Here is a 23,865-nt window from a genome sequence, read left to right on the forward strand (position 1 = left end):
TGGCTGGTCCATTTCCCTCCTCGCGGTGGGAAGCGAGGTGCGGGATACAGGGGAACCTGGCAGATCCACAAGTCACCCCGCCTCGTTGCACTCCCGGTTCCTGCCGCGCAATCGGTGCACGTCACAGGCACGTGCGGTAGGGGCCTCCCGCCAGCAGGGGGCGCGGCGGCGGCGGCTGGCGCCGCTCTGGTCCGCGCCCGTGCCCGGAGCGGAGTCGCCCGGAGACCGAGCGCTGCCATGGAGGCGCGCGCCGCGGGCTGCGGCCTGCTCGTATCCACCGGGCGCGATGGGCCGGGCGGGCGGGGGGCAGCGGTGGGGCGGGGCAGGCCGGTGACCGGAGGTTTTCTTAACAGCGGCACAGAGCGTTGCTGGCACGGAGGTGCGGGCCGGGCGGCGCGAGCCGTGCGTGCTCGGCCTGGAGCGGCGGGCCGGCCGCTACGGGTGAGTGCGAGCGTGGCGGGGCCCGGCTCGCCTCGGTCGGTGCCGCCGCGGCGGGACGCGCCGTGCCCGGGCACGGGTCAGTTCTTCGCCGAGCTGCCGCAACCGTCGTGACTCTCGGGTTCCCTGCGTGCTCCCCCGGAGGGCTCCCCTCACCCTGAGGTCGGGGACCCGCGGGACCGGCGCCGCGGAGGTGCCTTCCCGACTCCCCGATGCTCCTCCGGCAACCAGAGTCGCTGCCACCCCGGTGTTGGCCCTGCCCCGTGGCAGGGAGCGTTCAGTAGCTCTTCTCTCCCGGGGTATCAGCGTCCTGCACGGTCTCACCTTCGTTGCCTTTTTCCTCCTCCAGCCCCAGAAGTTTAGCGATAGAAATCAAACACTGTCTCTGTACACACAGCACCCGTTTGTGTGCGTGGCTGCCGGGTTTTTACAAGCGTTCCTTCTGTCTGCAGGGTCGTTATTCGCTCCCAGGAGAAAGAAAACTCTGATCCGGATTATATTCCCATCAATAGCCGTTTTAAATGTGTGCAAGGTATTGACTGCTGGGGGGAAGGTTGGGAATCCTCTGCTGCTCATCCACAAACCTTAAATTTAATGGTGTTTCCTGACCTGTCTCCTGAGCCACAGCAGATTGAATCCTTTCCTTGTGAAACAGCAAGTCACATTTTATGGCATCCCCTCGTTCCTCATCCAAGCAGGTTGTCATTCCATGTCAGGACGCACTTGTGAGGAACTTGGCTGGCTCCAGTGCGTGTTGGGCTTGGCATCACACAGAACCAACACATGCAGAACCTGGTTTCAGGGTCTGGAATTTAGTGTCTGGGTCTCAGGCATCTCTGCTATGCCAAGAGTTTGGGAGCTGTTGCCTTTTCCTGCATGTTTACATCTAAACTTCCTAGGGTCTAGCAAGCTCTTAGCATCTCACCTGTTTTATGAGGAAGGGCTTTTAGGCCTTGTCTTGGAAGAACTTAAATAGCAACAAGTGGCCCTGGGGCGAATCCTTGTGAGGAGTAAAAGTCCTTTTTGCTGAATTTGCTCATTCCCTTGTGTGCAGTTCAGGGATGTTCTGCCCCTGGTCTTGCTCTGTAGAGAAGCTCTGAAGTTCCTTGTCAAGTTGGTCTTTCCCAAAGTAGCTGCACTGATCGGGAAAAACCATCCAGGTGTGTGGGAACTGTGTGGTGGGAATCTCCCTGGGACACTTGTTGGGAGATGACTGTCCAGGTTCTCTCTGCCAGAGCCGTTAGGAATGTACAGATGCAAATTAGAGCTCTTTGTTCCTGTCAGGACTCTCATTCCTGGTAGCGGGCAGTGTAATTATATGAGTCCTCAATTGCTGCAGCATCCAGCATCAGCTCTACTGATCCTGGCTTTCTCTTTTCTAGAGGCAGAAGAAACTCTGCTGATTGATATAGCTACAAACAGTAAGTTTCCTAAGGGCAGTGGTGTAGCTAAAGATCCTGTCAGAGAATAGCCACTGGTGCTTGTTTTGCCTTCCTGTCTTCCCCCAGGCTCTGTGTTTGTCCTGTGCTCAAACAGGGATGGTTTTCCCTCTGACATTGTCATCTGGCTGTGTCATGACACTCAGTTGCCATGACAGACAAGGTTTGAAATACAAATGGTCAAAATGTCTGCAGTTTTTCTTCCTGCTTTTAGAGCTCTTCTCTGCAAAATTGCAGTAGGGAGAATTCCTAAAGCCAGGAGAATGTGCTGGGGGTACCCCAAGCAGGGTGGGGGGACCTCAGAAGCACAGGGAGGATAACTTAAGTGCAGGTTTCCATCACAAACAACACCTGGAAGCTGGGTGGGAAGCCTGGGGACTGAGCCAGCCTGGGCTGACTCAGTGAGTGTGTTTGAAGCAGGCTGCAAGGTCAGGATCCAGGGTGAGGAGGCGCCGGAGCGGCTCTTCGAGATCCCTGACGAGGAGCGCTGCTTGGGATTCCTGTCAGAAGTGCAGAGCATACAGGAAGGTGAGCAGAGTTGCCCCTGGTGCGTGTGAAATCCTCTGCCAGCAGTTTCTGACAGGGATGGGTTTTTTTCCAGCCCACCTGAAAGCATCTCTTCCTGAACCTAAGGACTCAGCTGTGTGGCATCAGGTGGAGAAGAGCCTCACAGGTCTATCTCCAGGTACAGTTGGCTTTGCTCCGGGGCCTGTGCAGTACTGGGGTGCCCAGGGTAGGAGCTGGGTCTGGCCACGCTTCCTTGTCTGTTAATTCCTTCCTGAGTGCTATTTTCACCCTTGGTTTGTGCATGTTAAACTCCTTCCTGCCTTGCCTTGTGGTTAGTGCCCCTTTCTCCCATTTCCAGGGTCAGACAGTTGATGTATTCCTACTGTCATTTGGTTTTTTGCTTTCTGTGGAGTTATATTTTTTCCTTCTTGATCTGAGCTGTTTCAGATTGTTTCTCAGGGTGTTTTTCTTGGATTTTTCATTACAGGAGCTCTGGGGTTTGAGGATGACTTCAACACCATGAGCCTAGAAGAGAAAAGGAACATGCAGAACCACCAGACGGGATCTCGACGGGAACCCCCACCTCCTCCTGTCCCTCAGAACAAGCAGTAAGTAATGCAGGGAATCTGTTCCCTTTTTTACTTTTCTTCCTAGACAGCAGAACTAGTTCTAGTGCTGCTCTTGCTTCCTTCCTAGATTTCACCGAGAGAGAGAAGGCACATCCAGAGACCAGCCCAAGGTGACCAACACAATGCGCAAGATGTTTTTGCCCAGCACACAGTCGGGGCAGAGAGAGGGGCTCATCAAACATGTGCTGGCCAAGAGGGAGAAGGCCTACATCAACCTGCACAACTTCAGGTGAGAGCTGGGAGGGAAGGACAGAGCTGTGGGATCTCTCCTTTGAGCTTGGATACCCAGGATTGGGGCCTGGCAGCTGGTGGTGGGTTGCAGCTCAGGTGGTCAGTGAGGATGGTAGAGCCCAAAAGTCTTGTGTCCATGTGGCAGCTGCTGCTTTTGTCTTCTCTCTGTGTATGTCACATCTCCTGAGCCTTGGTAAGGCTGGAGCAGGTGGGCAAAAAGAGCAAAGACAGATGTTCCACCATAGTGTCATGGTGTTGCCCCTTGTGACGTGATGTTAAAAGAGCCAGATGGTTGCTGGTGGAATGCCTTAGTCCGAGAGGAGTGTTGCTGGGAGGGAGCCAAGCCTGGGAGAATTTTCAAGGAGCAGCTGAGGAAGCAGGGAAACCTCAGCCTCAAAAAGAGGAGGCTCAGGGGGACCTTCTGGCTCTCCCCAGCTCCCTGACAGGAGGGGGCAGCCAGGGAGGGTCGGGCTCTGCTCCCAGGGAGAGTACAAGAGGAAATGGCCTCAAACTGCAGGAAAGGTTCAAGTTGGACACCAGGAGGAATTTCTTCACGGAAGGGGTGCTCAGGCATTGGAAGGGGCTGCCCAGGGAAGTGGTGGAGTCCCCATCTCTGGAGGTGTGCAAGGAATGCCTGGACGTGGCACTCAGTGCTCTGGGCTGGGTGACAAGGTGAGGGTTGGGCACAGCTTGGACTCAATGATCCTGGAGGTCTTTTCCAACCTCAATGATTCTGTGACTTTCAGTTCTCCCATGGCAGTCATTGCTCCATGCAGGGACAGCTCACAGTGTGTGCTTCCAGCCAGAGCACTGCTGTGCTGCGGTGGTTTTCATTGTGTTTTCTAACAGCTCAGCTCCTTTCATGTTGTAGGTTCTTTGTGGGAACATGGAATGTGAATGGGCAGTCTCCTGACTGCTTCTTGACCCCATGGCTGGTGTATGACGTGGAGCCTCCAGACTTCTACTGCATCGGGTGAGCAGCTGGGGGGGATTCAGGAGGGCTGGGTTGGGTTTAGGTTCCTGTCATGCTCTCAGAGGCCACACAGAGCTGAGCTGTGTCATACAGGGGCTGTCTGAAGGCAGAAAGCCATTGGATGAGGCAGAGGATCAGGTTGAACAAAGCTAGCATGACATAATAGATTTTCCTGGCGGTATCTGCAGAGCTCACTCGTTGTCCTCTGCCTGAAGTGTTTCTCAGGGAAAGGGTTGCTGGGGGCTTGGGGTAGGATCTCAGAGGCACTGTGGGGAAATTCTACCGCTTTATTTGGCAAGTGCCATAAAGAGCTGTTCCTCCACAAGGGCTGTTGCTGGAGGTTTCACATTTCTGTAGGAGAAGGAGGAGGTACAGGAAGGCTGGAGTGCTAAGCTCTTGTGTTTCCAGTTTCCAGGAGCTGGACCTCAGCACGGAGGCTTTTTTCTACCTTGATTCTACAAAGGAACAGGAGTGGCTGTCTGCTGTGGAGAGGTCCCTGCACCCTAAGGCCAAATACAAGAAAGTGAGTTCTGCTCAGTGGCATGGGGGCTTGCCATGGAGCTGGCATGATGGGAAGGAAAAAGGAAAAGGAATTCCCTTTTCCTCCCTGTCCGAGGAGCAAGGCTTGGAGAAACCAAGGGTGATACAGGGCATGTGCATGCCTGGGCATCTGTTAAAATGTGTCAGGTTAAATCTGGAGAGTCTGTTTCTGCACCACAGTTGTAGGAAATAATGTGCTTTGAAGTAGAAATTTATAAAGGTGGGAACCATAATACCTTTATCAAATAGGAGGTAGGTGTAAGGGAAGCAGCAGGTCCTAATTCTCTACCTATATTACTTTCTCATCCTGTACTATAGAAGTCAGGTGTGTTCTGAGCTGGTAAATTAAATGAATAGATTTTCTCTGAAGGAATGGGATTATTTCAGAAGTGAAATCTTCCAGATGCTGCTGCCTTGAGTCAGAATTGCTTCAGCTGTGGCAGTAGGACTTTGTTCTGGCTGGTTTAGAGCAAGACATTGGTTTTATCTCTGCTATGACAAACCTTTCTGCTACAAGGACCAGTCCTGAATACATGAATGGGTTTCCCTTTCTTCCTTAGTCTGTGTGTTTGCTGTCACATCCCATACTGCTTGCTCTGAGCAGGTGTTACAGGAAATGAAACAGGGAATAGAGTATCTTGCTGAACTGAGACCTATCAAGGGGATCCAGGAGTCAGGGCCCAAACTGCAGAGAGGCTCCTGCTCCCTCTCCTTCCTTTGCTTCACTTTAGTTTTGGGTGAATTTCTCCCACTGTAGTGAAAGGGAGAGTGCAGGATATGGCTGCAGGAGGTGGAGGTGGCTGAAGCTGTAGATAAGGCTTGTGGTCACCTGCATATTCTGCTCCTGCAGAGCAGACCGGGTGCTGGGCCCTTGCAGCCAAATTCTCTGCTCTCAGCTTCTTTCCTCACTCCACAGACTTAATCCCAACACGTGAATGTTTCTGTGCATAGAGGTGAGCATGCAGACTGTGCTCAAGCAGGTGAGGCCTTGTCACTGTTTCAGAGCGGTGATATCACTGTTTCAGAGGGGTGATAGCACTGTTTTGGAGGTGGAGGAAGGTCACAGGCTGGACAGGGTTGGCTCAGCACACGTGAAAGATCAGCAGCAGACCTGAGATCCCCATTGGGATAGGGCACATGAGCACAGTGTTAGCCTCTGTGGGCTGAGCTCTGTGGGAGCAGATAACTGCTCAGATCCAGAGAGGCCCTTGGCTTTAGGGAACAAGTGTTTCCTGAGAATGAGTCAGTTTATGTAGCTCAGAGATGCCTTTTGCTGCCCTGTGCATCAGGCATGTCTGCTTCAGGGAAATAGGAACATCTCTGTCTATTCCCCTCTGCACTGGAGTCTGCAGTAAGCCAAGGTGGGCTCTGACTCCCACTGCATCTGCAGCCTCAGGACGGCCGCAGCTCTGGGCCTGGCTGGAGCACTCTGCTTGTGCTGGTTAGAGCACAGCAAGGGCTGAGACCTGAGTCACAAACTTGCTGGGCATTTATTCAGTTTCTCTTTGCCCACCCTATTGTAGGGAGGGACCAGAGCAGGGAATGCAGTGGGCTCAGCACTGCTGACAGGTCCTGGGGGGTGACAGATGGACTCCAAGAACCTTGCTGTTCAGGACAGGAGACTCTTTGGGTTCTGTTGTTGCAATTAGGGATTGAGTAGAAAACATGAGGAACAAGGAGAGCCAGAGCAGCAGAGCATCACGCAGAGCAGATCAGATCAGAACTGCTTTCCCACTGCCTCTCTGGGAATGCAGGATCCCATTTATTTTTGCAGGTGCAAATGGTCCGCCTGGTTGGGATGATGTTGCTCATATTTGCTAAGAAGGATCATCTGAGCAATATCAGAGAGATTGTGACGGAGTCTGTAGGCACAGGAGTCATGGGAAAGATGGTGAGTCACCAAGGCCAGCTCATTGCTTCCCTGTATCCATGCAAGAAGTGGCCCAGTCTGGTTTGGTTCACCTGTGCCATCCCAGTCCCCTCACCTGCCACCCACTCCAACCCCACTGGTCCCTCCTGTCCCTAGGGCAACAAGGGTGGTGTGGCCATCAGGTTCATGTTCTACAACACCACGTTCTGTGTCGTCAACTCCCACCTGGCTGCCCACGTGGAGGACTTTGAGCGTCGAAACCAGGACTACAAAGACATCTGTGCTCGGATGAGCTTCCTGATCCCCAGCTCAGACTGCCTGTCTGAGCTCAACATCATGAAGCACGAGTGAGTTGTACCCTTTTTCAGTGGTGTCGAGTAACCCAAGCCAAGTCAAACTGCAGCAACAGGAGGTTTCATGCAGATAAGTTTTCTGGCTTAATAAAATAATTTGAAATCCTAAGGGCTGTGTTGTGCTGCAGTTTCTGCAGACAAACTGGTCCCTCCTTGTTGCAGTGCCTTATGCACCTGTGCCCAGTGTCCCTCTCCTTGCATTTGTGTATAACTTCCTTTTCAGCAGGCCTAAACAGAATACAAATGGCTGGAATTTCTGTAATCAATACTTAAACCATATAAAACCCAAAAATGTAGAGTGGATTAGTACAGGAGAAAACCTTACAATATTAGATTATCCTTGATAATCCACTAATGGAAATGTTGAGGTTTGAATATAAACAGGAAGAGCTTTGGTACTAGCAAGGGCTTTAAATTTTAATGTTTAAAAGAAACCTTTATGGAGTAAAGAGTGCGTCCCATGAGTGCTTCTTTAGCTGCTGATAGCAAGAAGGCTGTAGGCCTGTTTGCAAGCCTGGAGAGGAGCAGCGTGGGAGCAGGTGCTGGTGAGGTGTGGCTGATGGCAGGGATGGGAAACAATGTCCAAAAGGTTGTAACCTCCAGGAACCTAATTCTGCTCCTGCTAATTCTGTGTCAGGCGGTCTTGGCTCAGTAGATGGTGCAGCAGTGGCCTGGTCTGGTTGAAGGAAAGGCAGTGAAAAGCCAACAGGTAAAAGCAGGGTGTACATGAGGGATAACCCTGCAGATACAGATGCCTCACCTGTCCTGCTGGCTGACATGCTGGCTCCGCTTAATGAACTCCACCATGACCTTCTTCTTAACATGAGAAGAGCCTCAACACCAGCTGGCTTTTGTGTGAAGACTGGTCTTGCTTCATTAGAGAGTCAGTGCTGTTCTCTTGCTTTTTTTTTTTTAGGCTGAGACAAATGCATTTTCTCCTACTAAAACAAGTTTTCCATATTTGGGGAATTCCAAAGGAAATGGACTTAGTCCTGTAGGATCTGCTGTCACTAGAAATTTCTGCTGTTGGACTCAATCTTTAATGTATCCTTTTTGTCTTCCACGTGTCTCAGCTTTAATGTGGTTTAAAAAGGGGGGCTGTTAGCTGCTGATCTGCTCCCAAAACTCTTCCCTGTGACGGTGGTGAGGCCCAGGCACAGGCTGCCCAGAGAAGCTATGCCTGCCCCATTGCTGGAGTTCTTATAGGCCAGGTTGGACAGGGCTTTGAGCAACCTGGGGTAGTGGAAGGTGTCCCTGCCCTTGGCAGGGGACTGGTACAAGATGAGGTTCAAGCTCATTTCCAAACCAGACCATTCCATGATTGTATGTGTATCTTTGTTTGCAGTGTTGTTATCTGGCTGGGAGACCTGAACTACAGGCTGTGTCTGCTGGATGCCAGTGAAGTGAAGAATCTCATCAGCAAGAATGAACTTCAGAAACTGTTGACTTACGACCAGGTCAGTGAATTCACTCACATTTGCCCCATCCCTGGGAGCTCATCTTGGTTTGGGAGGTTCCTCTGCTAGGGAGGAGCTGGCAGCCATGGAGCTGGGTTTGGGGCTGGAGCACAAATCTGATGAGGAGCAGCTGGAGGGGCTCAGCCTGGAGAAAAGAAGGCTCAGGGGGACCTTCTTGCTCTCTACAACTCCCTGAGAGGATGGTGCAGCCAGGTCGGGGTTGGCCTCTTCTCCCAGGTAACAACTGGCAGGACAAGAGAAAATGGCCTCAAGTTGTGCCAGGAGAGGTTCGGGTTGGATATTAGGGAAAATTTTTTAATGGAAAATGCTGTCCAGCCATGGCACAGACTGCCTAGGACAGTGATGTCGCCATTCCTGGAGGGATTTAACAGACATGTAGAGGTAGCACATGGGGACATAGGTTAGTTGGGGCCTTGACAGTGCTAGAGGAACCATTGGACTCAGTGGTTTTGGAGGACTTTTCCAACCTATGTGATTCCATTGCACACTGCCATAAGGGTCTGGCCACAGACAGAGACACTAGACCCTAACAGAGCTCTGGGTGTGCTGGTTGCAACATCCCCCTAAACAAAACCAAATTGTTCATACTGGCGTAACTGGGTAACTCAGGCAGTCACTGTGTAAGTGTTTCTCTATCTCAGTGCAGAAGTTCTCTCTTAAATACAAACCACAAGCTGAACACAAGCGTTTGTAACAGCAACAAAAGCTGCTGTGATCAGTGTTGTGAAAGAGGTATCGATTTGGAGTCTAAATCTGCTCAGCCAGTTTGACCTGAATTCTGTGCTGCCACCTTCCCTGCTCGGCACTTCCCTGCAGCACACAGCAGCTGGTGGCAGGTCCCTTTCAGGTGAAGGGTTGCACCTGGGAAACATGAACAGCAGTGGTGCAATATCACCTCTGACACAGTTTAACAGTAAATTTGGTTGGTTGTCCTCTGTAGCTCATTTTTACTGTACTACAGAGCTTTGTTCAGGAAACAGCTGTAGCTTAGGTCTTACTGAGGAAATCATCCAGGAGGTTTTTCAGAAGAGGAAAGGAGCAGAGGAGAGTGGTATCAGGTTGTCAGGCAAGTGCAATCCTGGAGGCTCTTGCTAAAATGATTGGTGTGGAATGATTAATGATGGCAATCTTAAGCCTGAAAACTGATGAAAGCATTTAGTATTTAATATTTCCCTTCACTCTTGCTTGATGCTGCCTGCATGGTCTGGTGAGCAGTACCGTGCCCATTTGTACTTGGTCTGTTTGCAAAACTTTCCACTTGTGTTGTTAAAGGTGTGAGGTCTGAGAGGCAGTTTAGGGGTGTCTGTGAATCCCACAGAATGGCCACAGGCCACGGTTGCTCTGCCTGTAGATTGCTCTCTAACACTGTTGTGGCAAGAGAGGATTTCTTTGGTTTGGTTTGGTTTTTTTTCTTTTTAAAGCTTTTTTTTTTTCCTGCTTTAGCTGAATATTCAGCGCACTCAGAAGAAAGCATTTGCAGATTTCATGGAGGGAGATATTAAATTCATCCCCACGTATAAATATGACTCTAAAACAGATCGCTGGGACTCCAGGTACATTGGCTGCAACTGGATGTATTTACCTATGACATGAAACACATTTTCTCACAAAATTTGATTTCCTGCTTCTTAGAACTGTGCATACCTGTCAGTGTTATGTTTGGCCTTCCTTTCTTTCCTGCTTTCTGCCATAAGCAGCCCCTGTGTGTGTTGACCAGGCACATCCCTTAAAACTCTGTAGCTGCTTATCCCACTGGATGAAGGCAGGTGAAGTGTGAGCTCAGGTGACCCTGCACTGGGGCCTTTTTCTATTACCAGGGACAGGCAAACAGTATAAAAAAGGAATTGAAGAGCTAAGGAAACAGGCTCTCTGAGTCACCCTGTCCCCTGACTTGCACACCCACAGGGTGGCTGCACTGGGATAGCAGCTGTGGTTCCTGCTTGGTGCCTCCCACAGACATGGCTGCATCTACTGCAGGGGCTACTCCAAAGAGAGAAACTCCCAAGAAGGACTTTCAAACCATGTAGTGATTGAACTTGACTTGCCATGTTTATGTATCATCACAGTAGTTAAATCTGAAGAAGGATAACCCAGGATTCAGGCTTCACAACATCATAGTAATCACTGAGTAGACTTTCCAGAGTGGAAACAAAATAAGCAATGGGTTGGATTGTGGTCAGAAAGGTCTGGCAGCGCAAGAAAGTTATGCAGCTTGGGTCACAGCACACATGGGTTCAGGCTGTGGTGGGCTTGACTGAGGGTTATTTTGTTTCCTGGTACTGGAAAGGATGGGACTTTTATCTGCTGTATTGGAAAAGGGAGAGACAGCAGAAGAAATAACAGAATTCAAGTTAGGGAAGTGATAGGAATTCATTCTATCACTGCTGTGATGATGTGGGTGGAGGGAGCCGCCTTATTGTGAAGAGGAACAGCTTGGATGGCTTGATAGGATTGTTGGATTCCCCTAGTAACCTGTTTTTCTTTGTAGTGGGAAGTGTCGTGTGCCAGCGTGGTGTGATCGGATCCTTTGGAGAGGAGGGGACGTCAGTCAGCTCCGGTACTGCAGTCACATGGACCTCAAGACCAGTGACCACAAGCCTGTCAGTGCCCTGTTCCGCATCGGGGTAGGTTTGTGTGCTTGTTGGGGCAGGATCCCAGCACTGCCAGGCATTCCAGGCATTGCTGTGGGAGGCAGTGACAGAGTCAGGGCACCTCTGCTAAGGCTGTTGCAAGAGGACGCGTGAACCCAACTGAGGCGTGCCTGCTATGGGGGTGCTGCAGATGGCAGCATGGGAATGGGGTAGTCCTGCTGTTCCCTCCTCCACATGGAGCCACAGCAGCAGCCTGGACCTGGCTATACCTGTGCTGCATCAGATGTGTCATCTGGTTCACACCTAAATGTCTTCAGTGGAGAGTGACAGCAAATTCAGGTTTTTTGGTGCAGCAAGTGGGGACATTCCATGTTCATTTTTTCTACCTCCTGCTCCCTGGGTGGCTCAGGTCACAGAATGGGTCAGGTTGGAAGGGACCACAGTGGGTTGTTGGGTCCCATCTCCCTGCTCCAGCAGGGCCATCCCAGAGCATGTGGCACAGGGTTGTGTCCAGGCAGTTCTGGACTCTCTCCACTGAGGGAGGTTTTACAGCCTCTGGGACATCCATTTCAGTGCTCTGTCACCCACACAGTGAAGAAGTTCTTCCTCGTGTTCAAGTGAAACTTCTTGGGATCAGTTCCTGCCCATGCCTCTCGTGCCATTGCTAGGGCCCCACAGAGCAGAGCCTGGGTCCTGCTCTGAGTCCTCCCTACAGACAGGAACAGACAGAGCCCCTCTCAGCTGTGTCTCCTCTTGAGGGTAAACAGCCCTAGCTCCCTCAGCCTTTTCCTGTAAGGAAGATGCTCCAGGCACTTTAGCATCTCTGTAGTTTTTGCTGGCCCCACTTCAGGGGCTCCATGTCTCTCCTGTACTGGGGAGCTCAGAACCAGACACGGCACTTCATGTGTGCCTCACCTGTGCTGAGTAGAATAGGCTGAGTCTATTTAAAGAAAAGCCTTTCTCCTTTCCCTGTGGAGAATCATGAGGAATGCTGCAGCATGCCAATGCTGTCTCACAGAGGTTGCCTCCAGTGATCTCCCAGTTGTGTGACCAGTGGCCAGACAGACCCTGGTAACACCTGCAGGGGTGAAATCTGTGTAAAGTTGCAGACGCAACTTGGGACTGCACACACCTGTGTGAACTCTCTCAGCCTTGCAGCTACAGAAGCAAGTGCTTAGAGAAATAATTCACTTCTGCAGTTCACTCATGATCAAGAGAGCAGAAGAAATCTCTGTGAAAGCCAGTCAGAAGTTTCATTGAGTGTTTTTTGTCTCCCACAGGTGAAGGTTGTGGATGAGCAGAAATATCGGAAGCTGTTTGAAGACATTGTTCGTATAATGGACAGGATGGAGAATGACTTCCTTCCTTCTCTGGAGCTGAGCAGGAGAGAGGTGAGGATGAAACTGGGATCACTGTCTCTGCCCAAACACAGCAACCTTCAGAGTGCCAGAACTTCTTTCAAAGATTTTGTTTCAGTTAACTGGATTATAGAAAATTGAACTCTCTCTTATGACCAGGGATTGGGTTAGCAACGACATGTTGTCTTGGCTCCTTGGCAGGACTTCTGAGAGGAATTCTGCATTAGGTGGGCTCCTCTCAGCCTCAGGGGGCCACTGCAGAGTCTGTGGGGGGCTGGCCATATGCCATATCCTGGTGACTAATATCACTTGATTTCTTTTTGCTCTGCAGTTCGAATTTGAGAACGTGAAGTTCCGTCAGCTGCAGAAACAGAAGTTCCAGATTACCAATAATGGGCAGGTCACCTGTCACTTCTCCTTCATCCCAAAGCTCAATGACACCCACTACTGCAAACCATGGCTTCGGGCCGAGCCTTGTGAAGGTTACCTGGAGCCAGGTGAGTGTAGTGCCGTAGACTCCCCCATCCCATCTCCATTCAGTCCTTCCTGTCTTTCCTGTGTCCCACCTTCCTTGCCATCAGTCTTGTCTGTCTTTTCTGTTGTGGCCTTTGTACCTGCCACTGTATGTTTGTCCCCATCATCCCTTTTGGAGAGTGTCTGTGTGTTCTTGAGCACTCCATTGTGTTGCAGATGAGAGCACAGAGATCTCCCTGGACGTGTATGTCAGCAAGGACTCAGTCACCCTCCTGAACTCTGGCGAGGATAAAATTGAGGATATTCTTGTCCTGCACCTGGACCGAGGGAAGGACTATTTCCTGACCATCAGTGGGACCTACCTGCCCAGCTGCTTTGGCACTTCGCTTGAGGCCTTGTGCCGGATGAAGCGACCCATGCGAGAAGTTCCAGTCACCAAGCTCATAGACCTGGTGAGTTCTGAAGCAGCTCTTCCAACCAGAGAAGCCTGATTCCCTCCTGAGTGCTCCCAAAAGCAGGAGCAGTACCTGCAGGTCAGGTTGTCTGTGCTGGCTCTGAGATGAATGACTTCACAGACCTTGAGGTGCTCTTTTACTCTTCCTGTCTACCACAGCCAATGGCTTTTGACAGCCTGTAATTTATCCCTTTTTTCTGAGTGGGCTCTGAATATTGCTTGATGGGATGAAAAAGTGATCCCAGCACCTCATGTTAACTGGTGCTGGCAGGCTCAGCTGGGTGGCACTGCATAAGAAATGTGATTAGGGTCCTCTCATCTAAGCTATATGGGCTTCTTTTACTATGATGAGTGCCTCAGGGGCCTTTTCCTTCTGGATGCATTCCCACTGCTCAGGGGAAGGAGCAAGCAGAAGCAGGAGGACCAAAGGAAAGTCTGTGGTGTGAGTGTGGGGTGCTGAAGGACACAGCTCAGCAGATGAGCAATGTCACAGCCTCTCTGGCCATTTCCTCCCACACCAGCCACAGTGAGAGATAATGCCTTGGGTGAGAGATAGCTCATCAGGGAGAGATCTCTCTGTGGTGCAGCAAACTGTTCCTCTCCCCAGCCTATGCCAGCCCCCAGTATGAATTTTTCTCCTCCCACAGCTCATTGTGTGCATGAGCGAGGGTGCAGTGGTGCCCTAGTCACCTTTTGGGTTTTGGGTACTCTCAGCTATTTCTGGGGTTGTCCCATTTTGGGCATGTAAATCTGATTTCCAGGCTGGCTTCCTTCATCTCTCCTTTCTGCCTTACCTGGCCATGTTCCAGTGAGGTGCAGCAGCTCCTGAGTGCCAGTTCATGTCCCCATTCTAGTTCAGCCAGGAGAGTCCTTTCTTTCTGTCCACCTGAAAGCTCAGCCCCTTTATTTGAGTCTCTCTGCCATGTGATACCTTTCCTCTCCTCTCCTATCTCACAGTTTCACCCTTACATGAAGGATTTTTTGTCCAGTAAGCTGCTGCTTTTCCACCTCTGTAGATTTGCCAGCCTCCACTCCCATTGTTTCCACATTTTCTTATCCCTTCAGCAGTTGTCCAGTGCCTCTCCCTGCCTCTTCCAGTTCCCATCTTTTATTGTAGGTATCTAGTTTTCTCATAAGTCCAATATACAGAAAAATCCATTATATATGAGAATTTTGACTTTTTAACACACTAATCAGGCTAGGCAGGATGCAGGTGGCAAGATACAGTGTTTGCCTCCTCAGGTCAAGCAACTATCCAGACTTCAGGCTCCTCAGATTTCTGAGGATTTGGTGATAGTCAGTCTTGTTCTAGAAGTGGGTCTGGAATGTTTCACTGGCCTTGGTTGCTTTTCCACCTGCTTTTTCCAGCTCAGCACCAACTTCTTGCTTGATAGAGAGGAATTTGGGCCCAAACTCTTGGCTCTGCCCTCACAGAACACACTGTTAGATTTGTAAGGGTCCATTGAGGCTTCTTCTCCTTCCATCTATAGATTTCCTTCTGTTACTCAGTGAAACATCTAGAAATAAAGCAGGCAAAACAGTCAGCAAGGAGCGCGTGCTCCAGTGTCTGCAGCAGGGACACAGGTCTCCTTATGGTCATGGGGGGATATTTTAAGTTTTTTGGTTCTGATTTTACCTGTGAGCTGAGAAATCCTTGGAATCGGACTAAGCTGAGCACTTACTGCCTGGGTCAGTGGTGCTGAGGCTGCCTGCCCTGCAAGCAGGAGCATTTGGGTGCAGTTCCCTGAGTTTTGGTACTGCTCAGGCTATGTGAGACTGTCAGTGTGTGTGCCTTAAAAACCTTTTGCGCTTGCATGGACTCATCCTTCACTGCACCCAACATTTTCCTCAGCCTGGCTAGACTTTTTCTGTCGTTTTCAGTGGAGAGAGGTCTGGAGATCCAGTCACTGAGGGGCTGAGGTAGGTGGGTGGGAGATAGCACCGTGCAGGTGGGAGTTTGTTTGGGAATGGCTCTCCTGGTTCTCTCAGGAGGGAGACAGTGACTGGCTGCTGTCTCTTGAGCACTTCTCCTTTGGGATTTCAGTATGTTAGTGTCTCATGCAGTTTTTTCTTGGGATCCTATTTTGGATTTTAAAATGCCTCTTGAAGAACCCCTGTCAGGAACAGGTGAGTCTTGTGGAGCAGATCGTGCTGAAGGCTCAACATTAGGGAGAAATTATTCCCTGGAAGGGTGGGGAGGCCCTGGCACTGTTTGCCCAGAGCTGCCTGATCCCTGGAAGTGTCCAAGGCCAGGTTGGAAGGGCCTTGAAGCAACCTGGGATAGTGGAAGATGTCCCTGCCCATGACAGGGAAGTGGAATGAGATGAGCTTTAAGGTCCCTCCCAACCCAAAGTTCTCTGTGATTCTGCAGAGAGGTGAGCAGCCAGGCTCAGGTTGGGGGGTGAGGTGGAGATGACTCACCCGTTACAAAACGTTCAGGTGGCCGTCTGCCCTCCCAAACCTGTGACTGTGTCCCTCCCTCTGTGCCTCAGGAGAGAAACCTGTGCCAGCTCCTGTTCAAAGCAAGCTGTTCTGGGTAAGAGGACAGTCTGTTGTGGCTCTGTTAGAAGTCAGGGAGGCTCCAGAGGAAGCAAGCACTGCAGAGGCCACAGGGGACCCTGAGATGCTCCCCCCTCCTGGTGTCCCTGTGCCATGGGAGCTGCAGCTCCTCCCAGCTTAGCCTGGATGTGTGCTGGGGCTGTTCCCACCCCAAAATGTCAATCTGCCAAGACTCGGCATGGACAACCTGCTTCCATTTCCTCCTGCATACCCATGAGCAGTGTCCAGCAGGCCCTGGCTGTACAGGGATGGCTGTTTGGGGATGCTGAGGGCTTGGCTGTGCTGCCAGAGGGCTTGGCACACTACTCTCTGTGCTATGCTAATGCTCTTAGGCTGGAGCAGCAGCAATAGCCAGGTTTGAGCACAAACCCTCATTTCCCTGACTGTACCGAAAGCTGCTTAGGGGCCCTGTGAGCTCCCCAGCTGCCACACACTCAGAAACACAGGTTTAGCCCAGGGAACGTTTTATCTCTGGCCTGGTCACAAGGGAAGATGGCTGAAATAATATAGGGACAGTGATTCTGACTAGGGAACTTCTTCCTGGTGGGCACGCCTCACCTGCCCATGGCCCGGCTGTTGGCCAGTGAACAGTGCTAAGTCCCTTGGGGGGCTTTCCAGAAATCCTGACGAGGCTGTGCATCACATGAGCAGGATTGTTGTTAATTGGCAGGCAAATCTCTTACCACAGGTTTAACTTAGGCCGTGTCAGCAAAGTGTGTGAAGGACCTGGTGTTCAGTGGGTTCTTGTAATGCAAAATAGGCTTCTGCTTAATCACAAGAGTTGATCCAAGAGTGCTTTCTCCCTCTTAACCACACTTTTTCCTCTCCTCTCTTTCCTGCTGCTCTCAGGAAGAAGACAGCTTCTTAGAAAAGGTAACACCAGCAATTGCTGCATGGCAGTCTGCTTCTCAGTGGTGTGTTTGTAAAGAATGGGGGCTTTTCCCTTCCCTTGTGAGGGGAGCACAGAGGGGACACGGCTGCCAGCAAAGCTTCTTAGCACAGCTGTGGGCTGGATGAGAGCATGGAGAAGCATACAGTGACTCCAGAGCCAAGCCCAACTGCAATGTTAAAGCTCATCAAATTTGCTTTGGGAGGAAGAAAATTACTCTCTTGATCCTGACAGCAGTGCTGGATATTTCCAAAAAAGATTGGCAGCCTTTGGCATACCTCTGACCATAAAGAGGGGTTCGCCACAGCATCCTCTCAGACCTGTGAGAAGAGGGCTGGAGTAGGAAACTCAGGTCTTTTGTTCCATCTGGTTGTGACCCTGTGGAGGCTGAAGGAGGGCCTTGTGCAGGAGGTGGATGTTTCTGTGCCTCCTCAAGCAGTGGAGCTGGGGCTGCTGGCTCTGATGGCCCCAATGTCCGAGCAGGATCACTGCTTCCCTTGGCACCCGTGCTCGGTGCTAGAGCCAAGCAAGGAAAACTTCCTTGGGAGACCAAGTGGGAGATGCTGGGAGTGTTCATACTCTCCCTGTGCTGGCTCTGACATTTGTAACTGTTCGAGCTGGTTCTGCACCAGCTTCCCAGTCTGAGGGAGTTGTTCCTCTCTGGGCCGTCAGCACAGTGGCAGAGTACAGCAGGAGAGGGAAGAAATGTTCCCTCTCCAAGAGGGGATCGAGCTCGGATGTTTAACCGCATGAAGCCCACAGACTGCCTCCTGGCAAAGGAGAAGGGAGGAAGTTTGATTTTTGGGAGTATCTTCCCGTGGGAGGGACGTGGCGTACCTCCCTTCCTCACACGCGGCAGGAGAGGGCGCTCGGGGCCCGGCCAACGCGCGCCCGCCTCCTCCCCCTGCTCCTGCTCCTCCTTCTCTTCCTTCTCGTCTGCCCTGAGGCACCTCGAGCTTTCTCTTCTCTGAATACCTGGCATCTCCTGTATGGGGGTCTCCACAGCTCCCCCAGTCATGCAAAGGGCTGCTCCAGCACTTGGCTCCAGTGATGCCCTGGCACAGGGAGTTTCTGTAGAAGAGCCTCAGCCCAGGAAGAGTGTTCACAGCCCTGGGAGAGGGTCTGCAGCTCTCCCCATTTCCCTCTTAGAGGAATTCTGTAATGCTCTTGCCTGATATGCTGCTTCCCGACCCTGCCAGTGCATGTGGCTGAGCGAGGCAGCCGTGACTTCTCATCTACTGGCAGAATTAGACCTGGTGCTGTGCAGGGCAGAGCTGTGCTGTGTAGCAACTGGGGCTACTACCCTTGCCATCAGGGCTCCTGTCAGCTTGGTGTGTCTCTGGGCATAGCAGGGAAGCCGCCCCTGGCTGCTGTCAGAGGCTGTGTGTGCTGCAGGGACAGCCATGACAGTTTTGCCTCAGCTGGAGCGAGGTGCTTTCTGTGTGGCATTTGGACTTTTCTGCTGGTGGCGGGGTTGTGTTCCTGCTTGTGCTGGTTCCTGAGTGCTTTGGGAGTGCTGGGCATGGCTTCCTCCTTGGAGGTCACAGGAACGTGAGTGATCGTGAAGTGAGAGTAAAATCAAGCCAAGAACGTGGATCCGGTTAAAGCTTGGTGTGATGGAGACATCTGAGCAACGGAGCTCGTCAGCTGCTCCACAGGAGTAAGCAGGAACTGTGACAGTGGTGACCTGTGCTCAGTGAGAGCTCTCCTTGGGAAAATCAAGGAAGAAACTTCCCAAGTCAGGACAGTTGCAGAGCCCTGAGAGCAGCCGTGGCTGGAGCACCCCAGAGTCAGGGAAGGCGTGGGGTCGGTGGGGATGGGGCTGGACTCCCCAGCGTGGCAGCTCCCACAGCACAAGGACTTGCTGGGTCCCAGCCTCTGTTGGCTGCAGGGTGGGAGCTGGAATGGGGCCAGGGCACCGTGGGCAGACAGAGCCACCTCCTGAGGGTCTGAGGTGGCTGGGGCTGTTGGAGAGACCAGGCAGGTTGTTCCATGGGACAGCAGAAGGGAGAGGAGCGAGGACCTGTGGGGCAGTGGTGGCTGGTGCTGTGAAAGTAATTCAGGGCTAGAGCATCCCAGGGTCCTGCTGCTTCCCCTGTCCCAGCTTTTCCTACTAGGGACTAGGGGACTGAGGATTCCCTGAGCCCTTGTGTGCTTTCTCCCCAGGAGAAATCCATCCTGCACATGGGCTCCCTGGACAGTGAGGAAGCAAGTGAGGTGCCGCTGCAGGTGCCAAAGGAGATCTGGCTCTTGGTGGACCACCTATTCAAGCATGCCCTCCACCAGGTGAGAGGGAGGGTGAGAGAGGGGGCCTTTGCCACACTGGAGCTCTCCTGGTGACCTGGTTCCTCACTCACACCTGGTGATCAGCTCCAGTTTGGTGTTTACAGGGCAAGGCTTTTCCTTGTGCTCAAAGCACTGGCTGGGTGTCCCAGGGTTCACCATTCACTGGGAGTCACCATGAGTCACCATGTGCCTCAGCCTTTGTGGGGGAGGTGACTTACTCCATCCCTGTGCTCCCTGTGCTGTTTTTGACAGGAGGACCTGTTCCAGACTCCAGGCATGCAGGAAGAGCTGGAGCAGATCATTGATTGCCTGGACACCAGCATTCCCGAGACAATCCGTATCCTTCTGGGATAGATCTCAGCTCTGCTGGTAGAGTTCGCACTCGGGAGAGCTTGTCTGTCGCCTTTACCTGGCAGGGTTCCTGGCAGGGATGGGCTCCCCTTGGTCCCCCCACAACCTCTCTCAAAGTTGAATCTGTGCTGGCCAAAGCAGCTGGGGCCTCTGGAAGCTTCTGCAGGGCTGTGCCAAGTGCAGGAGCTGGGATACTGAAAAGCATGGTCTGGAGAAGAAGCTACTGGAGCAGGGGGCTCCTGTGCAGCCAGAGGGTGGGAAATGCAGTGCAGGGTTTTTCATGGATGGGGGACAGTGGAGAAGGAGGAGGAGGAGAGGTTAGACAGGCAGGGAACTTGTGTGACCTCCTGTGAGAGGAGCATCTGGGGAGGGAGCGGATCTCTCTGCTCAGCATGACCCTTGATTCCCAGCCCTCCAGCGGGCAGTAATCATTCTGTGGCTGAAGCTCTCCTCATCTTCCTGGAGGCTCTGCCAGAGCCTGTGATCTGCTATGAGCTGTACCAGCGGTGCCTGGAGGGGTCTCACAGCAGCCGGCTGTGCCGACAGGTAGGTCTGCTGCCGGCTCAGGGCAGCTCCTGCTGCTGTGGGCTGTGCCATGCCTCTGGGCCTGCCTGGGCCCTGCTCCTTGCCTGGGAGTTGACACTGGCTCTGGGAGAGTGGGCAGCTCTTCCAGAGAGACCCTAAGTGAGCCCTGTCTTACCATGAGCACATGGGGAACGGGGAGGGGCCAAACCACCCCTGGTCCTGAGGGCTTGAGCACCTGCTCAGAGCTACAATTCCTGTCTTTCGTGGAGGGCTGTGCATGGCTCTCAACAGCTGGTGGGGCAGCAGGCCAGGTCAAGCATGTTCCTGAGCAGAGGGGGATGTTTGGGGGCAGTGAGAGCTAGGATCTGACTGGAAACAAGCAGGAAGCAGCCACAGGGCACTGGGGACTTTTTCCTGGTGACACAGCTTTCCTTGAAGAAGTGTCACTGGGAGCCACAGCCCACAAGTGCCATCAGTACTAGGCTGCAGCTGTGGGTAAGTTGCTGTGGAACCCAGAGTGCCACACGTGCCCAGGCTGCAGCAGTGGGAGCTGGGAGAGCTTCCTGACACCACGTCCTTGCAGGTGATCCTTCAGCTGCCCAGCTGCCACCGCAACGTGTTTCGGTACCTAATGTCCTTCCTGAGGGAGCTGCTCAAGTACTCGGAGGACAACAACGTCAGTGCCACCATGATTGGTGAGTGTTGTTCCTCTGCAGCCCTCACTCCATCCCAGCCTCTTCCTGTACCTCCTAAAGTTCCTCACCAGTGACTGATTTTACCTGCCCCCACAGCCGCCCTGTTCTCCAGCCTCCTCCTGCGCCCTCCACCCAACCTGATGGCCAGGCAGACGCAGCAGGACCGCCAGCGTGCCATCAACTTCCTCTACAGCTTCCTGCTCAGCGGAGACGAGGAGTGACTCGTGCCGTGTGCCTAAGGCAGGCCCGTGCTCCAGCCGGGCCTCTGACAGCTCCGAGGGGTAAAGGCTCAAAGCTCTCCAAGTGCTGTGTTTACAGTGGGAAGGGACGGTTCCCCCTCCTTGCCGCACCATACCCCACGCTGCAGAGGACCTGCACTCTCATTGCACTGCCATCCACCTCTGGAGCCTCTGGCTTCCCCGTGGGAGCCATGTGGATCTGTCGATACCCGAGCGCTGTGCCAGCACCCATCGTCCCATGGCAGTATCACCAGTTCCCAAGTCACGCTTCTCTCTGTGTTACCTCCATCTCCCAAGAGCTGCTGTAGAGAAGGGTGGGGATGGCTGGTGCTCTTGGAGGCCGTGGCACACTGCATCCCTCCAGTGCCAGGTACGTGTGCTGGTGTGTACATCACCCCAGACTGCTGTGGGACGTGTGCCACCCTCTGCCACACAGCCGTGCCATCTCTGATGCCATCACTGTGCTATGGACCGTGCTGACCCAGGAAGGTTGTTTGGACATTCGGCCTCTCCCCTTCGGCATGGCCTTTCCTCTCTCCCCTCCCTCCCAGGACACAGGGCCTCAGCACACAAGTCTGTCCCTGCACCCCCCACTCTGCCCTCACTTCTCTCTCCCTTCCCTGCCCCAGCTTCTCCCGAGGGCGCAGGATGGTGGGTGGCTCACAGTGACCAGGGTCAGGCAGAGCTGCCCTCTGCTGCTCCTGGGCTGTCCTGTGCATTTTGAGCAGGATGGGACCACTGTCCCTCTCACCCAGCCTACAGTGTGGGGGTAGGACAGGCTGGGTCACCAGGTGCCACTAGATGGCACTTGTCTCCTTCCTAGGGTGCTAGCAGAGGGTGCGGGTTTTGGGGGAGTGAAAGGAGCCACAAATGCTCCTCGGGGGCCAGAGGACCATCTGGGGGGGCTGTGCACAGGGGCTGCAGTGCAAGGGTCACACACAGCTGGCTCAGGGGACAGCCCTGGGGCTGGTGACTGAGGGTGCAAGAGTGGCCTTTCCCACTGAAACACTAAGGCCTGTGGGGCCACGTGGCCTCAGGTGAGGGAGACCAAAGCCAAGGGGAGGAGGTTGTGGTCACGGAGCCCCCGCTGGTGCCTGGGCTCAGCCCAGGGTATCGTGTGGCCCTGTGGTCCCCATGCACTGGCTGAGCTGCTGCAGGCTCCCCTCCCTTCTGCCTTTTTCTTATCCTTAAAATTTTTAAACTACATAATTTATTGGGAAACTGTTCGTTCCAAATAAACCTCGATTGTGCAAGGCCTGGGGGCTGCGCAGGGCACACCTGCCCTCCCTCATGCAGTTCTGCAATGTCATGAAGCCCTGCCTGGAGCTCCAGGCTCACTCCAGGGGCAGCTGAGGGCTGGGCTCTCCCCCAGCCACTTCAGAAGTGTGCTGGGGACAGTGGCAGAAGGTCCTGTGCCGCTGGTTCCTTCTGGTTGGGCTCCTGGGTGCACCTCTGATGTGCTGGCACTGCAGCCCAGTGCCCATCCCACATGTTCCACACCAGGATGGAGATGGCAGTGGGTGCAGCATGGTGCTGGTGCCTGTGTGTGGCACACGGCTTTGGCAGCCTGGAGCAGTGATGCCCTGTGTGCCCGAGGCCCTGCTGGGCCAGCAAGGGAAGCGTAGTGGAGAAAGCCTGCACGTCCTGCCACAGGAAATGGCGGCCAGTGTCATCTCCATCTGCTTCCTGCCAGCTCCTTGGGAGCAGGGCTGTGCCTGGCAGCTGCTCCCGTGCTGTCACCGAGGTGACCAGCGCAAGGTGCCGGCATTGTTCCCGCGGCCACCATATTCCTGCCACTGCCGGCGGAAATGCCAGAGCAAGAGGGAAGCTGTGATGCTCCCTGGGGATGGGACAGAGCCTGGGCCTGCCCATCCTCCTCCTCGGGAGGGTGCAGGGATCCTTGTGGGGGATCCCGGAGGCTGTTGGGATGCTGCTCCGGGGGTCTCATGCATCAGCCACCATGAACGTGGGCACTGAGGGATGCTGGTGGTACCCAGCTCGTGGTGTCCCACAGCCACACTGAACATCCCTTGCCAGCCCTAGGTGGGCAGTGAGCTCTCCCTGACCTCCCTGTGATCCTACGGCTACTCAGCACTCTCCCTATGCCCCTGGCATCCCTTTTTCCTTGCTCAGTGAGCTGGGACCTGGCAGACCCCATCTTTGCCCTGCCAGGACAGACCTTGCTTGCACATCAAGTGGGACAGGACTGCCCTGTGCCTCTCTGCCCATGTGCCCAGCACTGCCCCTGTGCCCACTGCCCACTCTGCCCCACCTCCTGTTGCAGTACAGGAGCTCTGACACTGTCATGGCACAGGCAGCACGGCCGAGCTCAGCAGCTCCCACCTGCCTGTGGGCAGCCAGCCAGGCCAGGAAGAGCCAGAGATTCCTTAGGTCTCCCGGCCCAGAAGCCTTTTCCTCCTTCCAGGCTGGCCACAGCCCAGCTAGGAGGTCCTCCCTGGCCTCCTCCTTTCAGGCTGGTGCAGGAGGGCTGGGGTCAGGGCTCAGCTGTGCAGCCCCTGGCTGCAGCCCAAGCACTTGGGGCTGGGTGATGGCTGGGGGATGAGGGGCATTGCTGCCTTGCTGCCACAGCCACAGCAATTCCACCAAGGGTCTACTCGGCCCCCCACTGCTAGTCCTGCCCGTGCCCAGGCAGGGACCTCACCACATCTCTTGGGCAAGGTACCTGCTGCTGCAGCTGGGGAGGCAGCCACGGGCATTGAGGGGCAGTTTGAAGTGCGCAGGGGGAGCCTGTTCAAACCAGCAGCAGCAACACTGTAGGCTGGCAGTGGAGGAACAATAGCCCCCCCAGCATCCCAGAGCTGGGCCTGGGGGCAGCTGGAGGGGGCTGTGGCTGGGGCACCATGTCCTGCACCACTGCAGCTCTGGGGTCTGGAAAACCGGGCATGGGGGCTAGGACAGGACTGGGCAGTGGTCGGGCAACCCTTGCCCACCCACCCTGGGGGCACTGGCAGTAACTCCTGAGGTG

General features: G+C 53.6%; 1 protein-coding gene across 7 annotated transcripts; it reads left to right on the top strand.

Moving 5' to 3' along the window:
- The first annotated feature begins 192 nt into the window (after positions 1-192).
- OCRL (OCRL inositol polyphosphate-5-phosphatase) lies at positions 193-22,192 on the top strand. 7 transcript variants are annotated; one of them, XM_059859320.1, is made up of 24 exons: positions 193-270; positions 362-441; positions 891-970; positions 1,821-1,859; positions 2,295-2,405; positions 2,479-2,562; positions 2,872-2,992; positions 3,081-3,242; positions 4,116-4,217; positions 4,626-4,740; positions 6,532-6,648; positions 6,784-6,974; positions 8,326-8,437; positions 9,902-10,011; positions 10,947-11,082; positions 12,330-12,440; positions 12,739-12,904; positions 13,098-13,333; positions 16,744-16,767; positions 18,950-19,069; positions 19,322-19,406; positions 19,839-19,966; positions 20,529-20,640; positions 20,737-22,192. In XM_059859320.1, the coding sequence occupies exons 1-24, from the start codon at positions 238-240 to the stop codon at positions 20,859-20,861; spliced, it is 2,700 nt and encodes an 899-aa protein (XP_059715303.1). In that variant the 5' UTR covers positions 193-237; the 3' UTR covers positions 20,862-22,192. The 7 variants fall into 7 exon arrangements, with proteins under 7 accessions (XP_059715303.1, XP_059715306.1, XP_059715304.1 ...); XM_059859323.1 differs by having other exon boundaries at positions 2,479-2,550; XM_059859321.1 differs by having other exon boundaries at positions 2,298-2,405.
- The last annotated feature ends 1,673 nt before the right edge of the window (positions 22,193-23,865 follow it).

The sequence above is a fragment of the Haemorhous mexicanus genome, chromosome 14 (assembly GCF_027477595.1).
Source record: "Haemorhous mexicanus isolate bHaeMex1 chromosome 14, bHaeMex1.pri, whole genome shotgun sequence".
In the NCBI taxonomy this organism is placed as follows: Eukaryota; Metazoa; Chordata; class Aves; order Passeriformes; family Fringillidae; genus Haemorhous; species Haemorhous mexicanus.

Bases quoted from the DNA above. Each gene is read 5' to 3' on its own strand.
- OCRL (XM_059859320.1), top strand. From the start codon at position 238: ATGGAGGCGCGCGCCGCGGGCTGCGGCCTGCTC. The intron at 971-1,820 runs GTATTGACTGCT...TCTCTTTTCTAG, and splicing joins CCGTTTTAAATGTGTGCAAG to AGGCAGAAGAAACTCTGCTG. The intron at 4,218-4,625 runs GTGAGCAGCTGG...TTGTGTTTCCAG, and splicing joins CCAGACTTCTACTGCATCGG to TTTCCAGGAGCTGGACCTCA.